This window comes from Manihot esculenta, chloroplast (genome assembly GCF_001659605.2).
Source record: "Manihot esculenta chloroplast, complete genome".
Lineage (NCBI taxonomy): Eukaryota > Viridiplantae > Streptophyta > Magnoliopsida > Malpighiales > Euphorbiaceae > Manihot > Manihot esculenta.
Genome location: NC_010433.1, coordinates 45,001 through 55,000, shown reverse-complemented (window position 1 = coordinate 55,000; position 10,000 = coordinate 45,001). Strand labels below are relative to the sequence as shown.

The following is a 10,000-nucleotide window of genomic DNA, read 5'->3' as shown; positions in this document are numbered from 1 at the left end:
TACCGATCAAAGAGATCAAAGAAATAGGATGTTGGATCATATAATATTAATATTCATCTTGACAAGAAATTATCAACATGATAAAATATGTATCACAAACACAAGGGCTATAGCTCAGTTAGGTAGAGCACCTCGTTTACACGCGCGCCAATGTTTTTTTCAAAGGAGTCCATCATGTAATCAAAAGACTTATTGAGAAGTCGATGTCTTATTCCATGACTTTTAGGGAACAAGAGAACAATAGCCTGACACAAAAGGTTCGGTCCAATTTAGGTGAACTTTTAGACGCCCAATAGAACAGAACCCATCGTTGATTATTGATTTTAAGACCTTGATAAGGTGAATACCCAGTCTATTCAATGCTAGGCATAATGAGTATAAGGACCTCAAAAAATTTTCTTTTCGTCCTATCCTATGAACTTTAAGGTGTATGAAGTTTCATATTGGATTCTTTAAGCAGAAGTGGGGCGATGGAGATTCCATTTAACTTAGGTTGATCTAAGCCAAAAGCAGACCTACGTCAGGATAACCCTTCTTTGAAACACTTTGGTAGTGCTCTTGGATCGGAATCCATAAATCAGAGCACATGGAGCCATCTTCTTATCTTTCTGCCAAGAGAATTGTGGTAGACTAACGGATTATTTATATCAGTTAATGAACGAGCCCAATGCAAAACAAAAAAATGCATGTTGGGTCTTTGAAAAAGTTCGAATCATTTTGATAAAAATCAGTTTGATCTGTTTTACCGAGAAGGTCTACGGTTCGAGTCCGTATAGCCCTAAAAAAAATAAATAAAAAAATTCAAACAAAACAAATTCAATATTTATAAATTTATATATTTATATAAAAATAATATATAATATATAATTAAATAAATTAATTAAATAAAAAATTTATATATTTATATAAAAATAATATATAATTTTATATTTTATATAAAAATAATATATAATTAAATAAATTAATTAAATAAATGAAATAAAAAATAATAATAAAATAATATATAAATAAAATAATATATAAATTTCTAAATTATTAAATTCTATAATAGAATATACTATATAATAAATATTCTAATAAATAATAATATTATTTGATATAGAATATAATTCTATTTCTATTATAGAATAATTATAGAATATTATTATAGAATATTATAGAATAATATTAATATTAATATATATATAAAAATAATATTAATATATATATAAATATATATATAATAAAATAAAATAATAATAAAATATATAAATATAGAAAATAAGAAAAAATAAGAAAATTAATTTATATATATATTTATATATATATATAAATTAATAAATTTAATATATAAATTAATAAATTTAATAAACTAAAAAATATATAAAAAAAATATAGATAAATATAGAAATAAAAAAAATTGAAATTTCTTTCAATTTAGAATATTCAATTTCTAATCATATTCAATTTTAGAAAGAATCATTTAGAAAGAATCAAAGGTGAAGTGAAAAGGCGGGGGGGGGGTCTTCTTTATTTTATATTTTATATATTCTTTTATTTTATATTTTATATATTCTTTATATTTTATATAAATATAAGAGCAATATCTATTTATACTATATCAATATAAAAAAAAATTCAAAAATTGAAATAAACGTAATGAAAAAATTATAGTCGACGAATCTTGAAACGAGACATATACCAAAACAAACAAAAAAACTAGGTGGTTAAATCAAAATAAATTGTTGTTTTGATTAACCGAACCGGTTATAGATGAGTTTGGAATTAATTCCAATCCGACTCGACTAATCTAGTATATTTTCCACATTCATAGGAGTGCGCCTATGTTTCTGATTTACGAATATGATATATTCTGGGCATTTCTAATAATATCAAGTGTTATTCCTATTTTAGCATTTCTAATTTCCGGAGTTTTATCCCCGATTAGCAAAGGGCCGGAGAAACTTTCTAGTTATGAATCGGGTATAGAACCAATAGGCGATGCTTGGTTACAATTTCGAATCCGTTATTATATGTTTGCTCTAGTTTTTGTTGTTTTTGATGTTGAAACAGTTTTTCTTTATCCATGGGCAATGAGTTTCGATGTATTGGGGTTATCCGTATTTATAGAAGCTTTAATTTTCGTGCTTATCCTAATTGTTGGTTCAGTTTATGCATGGAGAAAAGGAGCATTAGAATGGTCTTAGCTTAGCTCTTGAATATTCCGCAAAAAATAATGAAAAAAAAAAAATAACATTGAGAAAATTATGAATTCCATTGAGTTTCCTTTACTTGATCGAACAACTCAAATTTCAGTTATTTCAACTACATCAAATGATCTTTCAAATTGGTCAAGACTCTCCAGTTTATGGCCACTTCTCTATGGTACCAGTTGTTGCTTCATTGAATTTGCTTCATTAATAGGCTCACGATTCGACTTTGATCGTTATGGGCTAGTACCAAGATCTAGTCCTAGACAAGCGGACCTGATTTTAACAGCCGGCACAGTAACCATGAAAATGGCTCCTTCTTTAGTAAGATTATATGAACAAATGCCTGAACCAAAATATGTTATTGCTATGGGGGCATGTACAATTACAGGGGGAATGTTCAGTACCGATTCTTATAGTACTGTTCGGGGGGTCGATAAGCTAATTCCTGTAGATGTCTATTTGCCAGGCTGTCCACCTAAACCGGAGGCGGTTATAGATGCTATAACAAAACTTCGTAAAAAAATATCTCGAGAAATTTATGAAGATCGAATTAGGTCTCAACCGGGGAAACGGTGTTTTACTACTAATCACAAGTTTAATATTGAACGCACTACTCATACCGGAAATTATGATCAAGAATTACTCTATCAATCGCCGTCTACTTCAAAGATCCCTCCTGAAACATTTTTCAAATATAAAAGGTCAGTATCGTCTAACGAATTAGTAAATTAGAGGAAGGATTCGTTTGTACAGAATAACAAAAGGCAAGTCAATCTTCATAAATTTCATCGTTAATGTGAAATACTTATATTATAATTATACAAATGCGGGAGAGAGAAAAAAGATGCAGGGTCGTTTGTCTGCTTGGCTAGTCAAACATGGGCTAGTTCATAGATTTTTGGGTTTTGATTACCAAGGAATAGAGACTTTACAAATAAAGCCCGAAGATTGGCATTCCATTGCTGTCATTTTATATGTATATGGTTACAATTATCTGCGTTCGCAATGTGCCTATGATGTAGCACCGGGCGGGCTGTTAGCTAGTGTATATCATCTTACGAGAATAGAGTATGGTATAGATCAACCAGAAGAAGTATGTATAAAAGTCTTTGCCCCAAGGAAAAATCCTAGAATTCCGTCTGTTTTCTGGGTTTGGAAAAGTGCGGATTTTCAAGAAAGGGAATCTTATGATATGCTGGGAATCTTTTATGATAATCATCCGCGTCTGAAACGTATCTTAATGCCGGAAAGTTGGATAGGGTGGCCCTTACGTAAGGATTATATTGCTCCCAATTTTTATGAAATACAAGATGCTCATTGAATAATAAGAAACTAAGCTTCAGTGTTACAACTCCAGATATTCAAGGAATGTTTGTACGCTCTCTTATAGATCAAGAGAGTTTTTGATAGATCAAGAGAGTTTTTGAAGTCTCATTTATATTATTATTTATTATGGATAGACTAAAAAAAAATAATAATAAATAATAATAATACAATTAGGAATTCATTGAATTCTCAAATTTTGAAGATATTGATTTCGGACGAGCCGAGCTAACTAATAGGATGAACTAAACGAATTCTACATCATGAACTTTGTACCGCGCACATCCCTTACTTAAATGAGCTATATAAAGTCACATAACTATATAAAATCACATAGCTATATAAAGTCACATAGCTACATAAAGTCACATAACATAGGAAGGAATGAAAAAATAGAATATGAAAGAAAATAAAGAAATGAAAGAGGATCGGATTCTATTTATACTGTATCTGAGACGAATCTTGGATATTTACACCCTTCAACTCCTATAGACTAGACTTTTAGGTCTTTTAACTAACTAATTTAACTTTAACCTTTCGAATCTATATGAAGTATTAACATTCTTTTTGACCGAGAGGAGACACACATTATGAACAAATCAAATAAAAAAGAAGAGAAAACGAAACATAATCTAATTTTTTTTACATACTTTTTTATAATAGAAACTCTTTATTTATAACATAAACTCTTTACTCATCTAAAAAGGTTCTATCTACAGACATCTAGATGGATAAGTTAAGTATATATCATGATCTATACTATTAATGAATATGTATGTCGATCTATATCAATTAATTTAATTAAGTTGTAGAATAGATACTCATACACAATAGAATAGATACTCATACACAATGCCAGGAACCAGATTTGAACTGGTGACACGAGGATTTTCAGTCCTCTGCTCTACCAACTGAGCTATCCCGACCATTTTCGGCGCGTCATCTTCCTCATTTTACTAAACGACTTGGGTCTATGTCAATTAAAAAAAAGACGAAAAAGTATTCTAAAAGCCTTTATCCAGACCTGGAATGTTTTGTATCTTTAAAATAAAAAGAATAAAAAGACGACTTCGTAAATTTCAGTTTGAATAATGATTTGGATTGTTAATCATTCCAGTTCCCAATGGGGATTCTTGTTTTGCTCAAAGATGTTCATTTGTATGTGTATCATATCTATTACAAGACTTGTAAAAATAAATCCAGCCTGGATATGTTTGTGAAAGAATCGAATGAATGAGAAAGATAATGAGATTTGAACCGTTAACGAAAAGAAAGAATAGGATAAAAATAATTAGGGAGTCGAGCGGGCCTTTTTTGGGGATAGAGGGACTTGAACCCTCACGATTTCTAAAGTCGACGGATTTTCCTCTTACTATAAATTTCCTTGTTGTCGATATTGACATGTAGAATGGGACTCTATCTTTATTCTCGTCCGATTAATCAGTTATCTATCAGACTTTGGAATGAATGATTTGATCAATTAATATTCAACCCTTTCTTCAATTTGGAATCAATTCAAAACAATTTTTTTTTTATTTCATTTTTCATATAAAGATAAAAAAATACGGATTTGGGCCCCTATTAATCTTAATCATTTGAGATAGTATTTCAGTACGTATGCGTATGTATATACGGTTATCTTTTCTGAAGTTTTGACGGAAGGATTTCTTTACTTTACTAATGCAACGCAGTCAACTCCATTTATTAGAACAGCTTCCATTGAGTCTCTGCACCTATCCCCCCCCCCTTTTTTTTTTTATTTTCTTTTTTTTTTTATTTTCTTTTTTATTTTATTCTGTCTTTACTTTGTTTGTTTTCGGAAAACAGGATTTGGCTCAGGATTGCCCATTTTTAATTCCAGGGTTTCTCTGAATTTGAAAGTTATCACTTAGTAAGTTTCCATACCAAGGCTCAATCCAATTAAGTCCGTAGCGTCTACCAATTTCGCCATATCCCCTTTTTTGTTTTTGTTTTGAGATTAAGATCTTATTATTACCCCTCCTTTTTCATTTATATTCTACTGGAACTGTTGAAGTCATTAGATACCGATTCCTATAAAAAGTCTTTCCTCTTATTTTTTTATTTCTTGTTTATCTTCTTTCATCTCTATCAGAGACCCTTATTTAGTCTAATCAGAAAGGATTCTATCATTTCTCTATCCGCAATTCAATATAGATGTACATATACCACATTCATTACATATACTTTTCTTACTCTCATTTTTTTCTCGTGCAATTTTGAATACTCGAACGATCGATTCTTTTTCTATATTCATAATAATTAATTATGAATAACTAAGAATGAAAAGAATAAAAAGTTAATAGCCAAGATTCCATTAGTTTACTAAATTCCTATGCATGTACAATTTCTGTTATGTGAGCCCGCTTAGCTCAGAGGTTAGAGCATCGCATTTGTAATGCGATGGTCATCGGTTCGACTCCGATAGCCGGCTTTTCTCTATTTGTTTGATTTTTTATTTTTTACATGATTGATAATGTTTTTTTAAATCAAAGAATATTGAAAAAGCTTCTTTCCCTTTTTTCCGAGGGTGACCGATTATTATGTGGTAGGAACTTCCAATTAGGAATAATATGAATAAAAGTTGTAGTTAAATCTCTGCAGAACAAATCAAGAACAAGAAAAGGACCTTTTTTCTATATACATTATTGGTATATATACAATAAGGAATAAGGTCAATAAGGAATAAGGTCCGGATATTGATACAATCCACCTCATTATTCTTTGTAGTATACTAATTTAGTAGATAGTAGATTTTGCTTCATTTATCATATTTATCCTTTAGTTCAGTTTTAATTTAGTTCAGTTTTAATTTAGGTTTCTGAAAATTCAATAACAATAAAAAAAATAAGGAGTTTTTATGTCACGTTACCGAGGGCCTCGTTTCAAAAAAATACGCCGTCTGGGGGCTTTGCCGGGACTAACTAGTAAAAGGCCTAGAGTCGGGAGCGATCTTAGAAATCAATCACGCTCCGGTAAAAAATCTCAATATCGTATTCGTTTAGAAGAAAAACAAAAATTGCGTTTTCATTATGGTGTTACAGAACGACAATTACTTAAATACGTTCGTATCGCCGCAAAAGCCAAAGGGTCAACAGGTCAGGTTTTACTACAATTACTTGAAATGCGCTTGGATAACATCCTTTTTCGATTGGGTATGGCGTCAACTATTCCTCGAGCCCGCCAATTAGTTAATCATAGACATATTTTAGTTAATGGTCGTATAGTAGATATACCAAGTTATCGCTGCAAACCCCGAGATATTATTACAGCGAGGGATGAACAAAAATCTAGAGCTATGATTCAAAATGATCTTGATTCATCCCCCCAGGAGGAATTGCCAAAACATTTGACTCTTCACCCATTCCAATATAAAGGATTGGTCAATCAAATAATAGATAGTAAATGGGTTGGCTTGAAAATAAATGAATTGCTAGTGGTAGAATATTATTCTCGTCAGACTTAAACCTAACTAAAATAACAAGGGTTCGGATAATTTTGCCCCCTTGTCGCTTAAGTAAAGAAATCAAAAGAAAGTAAGGGCTTGATCGGGAGATTTTTCTCCCGTTCATATATCATAGAACGATAGGGATATTTTCATTCCTTTCCATTTTCTGCGGTATTTTCTGTACCGCAGAAATTAGAAATAGAGAATCTATATCAAGGAAAGGTCTAACTGTTGGAATAAAGGTATCCATTGTTATGTGATTTGATACATTGCGATCCGTAACATTGATAAATTAGGTGAAGATACGGAAAGAGAGGGATTCGAACCCCCGGTAAACAAAAGCCTACATAGCAGTTCCAATGCTACGCCTTGAACCACTCGGCCATCTCTCCTGCATAATGATTATGGCCCAGAACCCGAGTGAATCGCGAGTCATTTATAATTTATATTAGATTGTTGGATAGGTATGGTACGTACCATCAATTCTAACTATAAACTATAAAAATCAAAATAGAAAATTTTTAATCAAATAAAGAACCAAAATTGGGGGATAAAGATAATTTTGTTTTTGTGAAAAAAACTCTTTGTTAAAAACAATAAAGATATATATTTATTCGTGTTTGTGAAGACAGCCCTTCCGTCTTTTTTTGATATCTATACCGGCTTATAAATCATTAGATTGGAACAACTCGAATGATCGGTCTATCTTTTTTTTTTAATTGAGTCTGTTTTTTATGTTATTTTGTACTATACAACTACTTTTTGTGGGATCGTTTTCTCATGAGAGGTAATTAAAAGAAATTAGAAAATGGATTGCTACCTATGCCTAGATCTCGGATAAATGGAAATTTTATTGATAAGACTTTTTCAGTTGTAGCCAATATCTTATTACGAATAATTCCGACAACTTCGGGAGAAAAAGAGGCATTTACTTATTACAGAGATGGTGTGATTTGATTTTTTTATTTACCGCTTCAAATCTTAGGAGAAAGACACATTAGTCGGGATAGAAAGATTTGGAATAACTCTACACTTGTTGAAGGTGAAGTTTATAAATAAAACAATTCCTTCTGTCGGGTATCCCCGATTAATGCAGCCTCAAATGCTTCAATTGTCAATTCTAGCATTGAACGAAAGGTTACACCTATGCCTATGGCTATGGGTTCTGTATTGCAGGTTAACCCTACACCACTAGTACCAATAGGCGGCATAGAGGAAGAAGCACTACGCCTAGAAATCAACAACGCAAAAACTTTGTTAGAAATTATCCCTTTCTTTATTGGGATCGGGACTAAGAGGAATGGTTGGGACAACAAACATCCATCTCGTTCGTACTTTGGATACCCGTATAACCATCGAAGGCTGTTGAAGTGACTAATTCCTATAAATTAAGGAAGATTGAGGACAAAGAAATTGTTGGAGTTAACTTAATATTTTTATCTAGTATCAACATGCTTGATGTTAAGAAAAGATCTTTTGCAGGAAGGTTGGCTAGAGATTTCTTGTAAAAACACTAGCCCCGCTCAGTTCATAATGAGAATATTTCACTCCCTTTTTATTCTATGTTATGTATTATTCTCATTATGCACATAAGGGAGGAGCCGTATGAGATGAAAATCTCACGTACGGTTCTGGAACGGAGATTCTTTGAATCGAATGACGACCGTAACGAATGTCTGCTCAATCCGAAGGAAATTATGCAGAAGCTTTACAGAATTATTATGAAGCTATGCGGCTAGAAATTGATCCCTATGATCGAAGTTATATACTCTATAATATAGGCCTTATTCACACAAGTAATGGAGAACACACAAAAGCTTTGGAATATTATTTTCGGGCACTAGAACGAAACCCCTTCTTACCACAAGCTTTAAATAATATGGCCGTGATCTGTCATTACGTGCGACTATCTCCACTATAGAAAGAAAAAAGAAAAAAAAAAAGAAAAAAATTTACTAGAAATAGGCTTTCTACATATGCATCGTCCAAAACAACGATTTTTATCAGCTGTAGCAAAGAAAGCACCTTCATAGAAGTCAAAATGTGAAGAAAAATATGCCTAGATACTTTTTTCTATGGATAAAGGATCTAATTGATAGAGGAAGCATCGTAAAGATCAATTAGCGAGATTTTTGGCCGATACAATAAGAACTGCTTATTTATGTCATAATATGAGACAAAAGTTAGGAATCAACTTATGTAACAGAGTCGATCCCCTAAAGTATTGAGCAGCGGTGTAGCATCAGATCCCAAAGATAGTAAGCCTTTCTTATGAGGGAAGGTCTTTTTCAAAGATTCTATATATATTTATATATAAAACCGAGATAGTTACCTTTCAGAAAATTATAACGATAGTAGAACGCCTACGCTTTATTCTTCTGAAGGTGGGAGAAAAGATAAAACTGATTATTAATCAAAAAAAAGTTTGAAACTTATGTAATTAACCCTTTTTGGTTAACTCGAGAAAAAGTGGGACACCATAAAGAATTGACTACTGAGCCATATGAGGTAGGAAACTCTCAAGTATGGTTCTAATGGAAGGAATTTGCTTGCCTATTCTGACCGAGGAGAACAGGCCATTCGGCAGGGAGATTCTGAAATTGCGGAGGCTTGGTTCGATCAAGCCGCGGAGTATTGGAAACAAGCTATAGCGCTTACTCCCGGAAATTATATTGAAGCGCAGAATTGGTTGAAAATCACAAGGCGTTTCGAATAAGATAAGATCTCTTTGTATTTATTATTTAGTATTTTTTTTAGTATTTGTTACATTTTTATATTTCTTATAACAAATTTGTTATAATTAATTGTTTGTTATCCCTATCAGTCAAATAAAACAGATCGTTTCTCTGGGAAGAACCAATCAAAGAATTTCATGAATTTCATTATACCCCTTCCTTCTAAGATCGTCCCCCTTTTGTCTGGTATTTCATAGGAATAAACGATATACAGATATAAACAGTAGAGAATGTATATTTTTTTCTTTTCTGTTATTAATATTAAAACAAATAAAAGATATCTT

At 31.7% G+C, this 10,000-nt stretch overlaps 5 protein-coding genes and 6 non-coding genes across 11 annotated transcripts; 7 read left to right on the top strand and 4 right to left on the bottom strand. All coding sequences in view use genetic code 11, as the record gives it.

Moving 5' to 3' along the window:
- Positions 1 to 103: 103 nt before the first annotated feature.
- trnV-UAC lies at positions 104 to 781 on the top strand. The gene is made up of 2 exons: positions 104 to 142; positions 745 to 781. It is a non-coding gene; the product is annotated as a tRNA-Val (tRNA).
- Positions 782 to 1,823: 1,042 nt separating this feature from the next.
- On the top strand, positions 1,824 to 2,186 carry ndhC (NADH dehydrogenase subunit 3). The gene has a single exon. The coding sequence runs from the start codon at positions 1,824 to 1,826 to the stop codon at positions 2,184 to 2,186; it is 363 nt and encodes a 120-aa protein (YP_001718442.1).
- Positions 2,187 to 2,246: 60 nt separating this feature from the next.
- On the top strand, positions 2,247 to 2,924 carry ndhK (NADH dehydrogenase subunit K). The gene has a single exon. The coding sequence runs from the start codon at positions 2,247 to 2,249 to the stop codon at positions 2,922 to 2,924; it is 678 nt and encodes a 225-aa protein (YP_001718441.1).
- Positions 2,925 to 3,036: 112 nt separating this feature from the next.
- Positions 3,037 to 3,513, top strand: ndhJ (NADH dehydrogenase subunit J). Its single transcript has one exon. It carries the CDS (start codon positions 3,037 to 3,039, stop codon positions 3,511 to 3,513), a length of 477 nt encoding a protein of 158 aa, YP_001718440.1.
- An 855-nt stretch (positions 3,514 to 4,368) lies between these two features.
- On the bottom strand, positions 4,369 to 4,441 carry trnF-GAA. Its single transcript has one exon. It is a non-coding gene; the product is annotated as a tRNA-Phe (tRNA).
- Positions 4,442 to 4,830: 389 nt separating this feature from the next.
- trnL-UAA lies at positions 4,831 to 4,880 on the bottom strand. The gene has a single exon. It is a non-coding gene; the product is annotated as a tRNA-Leu (tRNA).
- A 555-nt stretch (positions 4,881 to 5,435) lies between these two features.
- trnL-UAA lies at positions 5,436 to 5,472 on the bottom strand. The gene has a single exon. It is a non-coding gene; the product is annotated as a tRNA-Leu (tRNA).
- Positions 5,473 to 5,894: 422 nt separating this feature from the next.
- On the top strand, positions 5,895 to 5,967 carry trnT-UGU. Its single transcript has one exon. It is a non-coding gene; the product is annotated as a tRNA-Thr (tRNA).
- Positions 5,968 to 6,393: 426 nt separating this feature from the next.
- On the top strand, positions 6,394 to 6,999 carry rps4 (ribosomal protein S4). Its single transcript has one exon. The coding sequence runs from the start codon at positions 6,394 to 6,396 to the stop codon at positions 6,997 to 6,999; it is 606 nt and encodes a 201-aa protein (YP_001718439.1).
- A 287-nt stretch (positions 7,000 to 7,286) lies between these two features.
- On the bottom strand, positions 7,287 to 7,373 carry trnS-GGA. Its single transcript has one exon. It is a non-coding gene; the product is annotated as a tRNA-Ser (tRNA).
- A 430-nt stretch (positions 7,374 to 7,803) lies between these two features.
- ycf3 (photosystem I assembly protein Ycf3) lies at positions 7,804 to 9,697 on the top strand. The gene is made up of 3 exons: positions 7,804 to 7,929; positions 8,654 to 8,881; positions 9,545 to 9,697. Exons 1-3 carry the CDS (start codon positions 7,804 to 7,806, stop codon positions 9,695 to 9,697), a joined length of 507 nt encoding a protein of 168 aa, YP_001718438.1.
- The last annotated feature ends 303 nt before the right edge of the window (positions 9,698 to 10,000 follow it).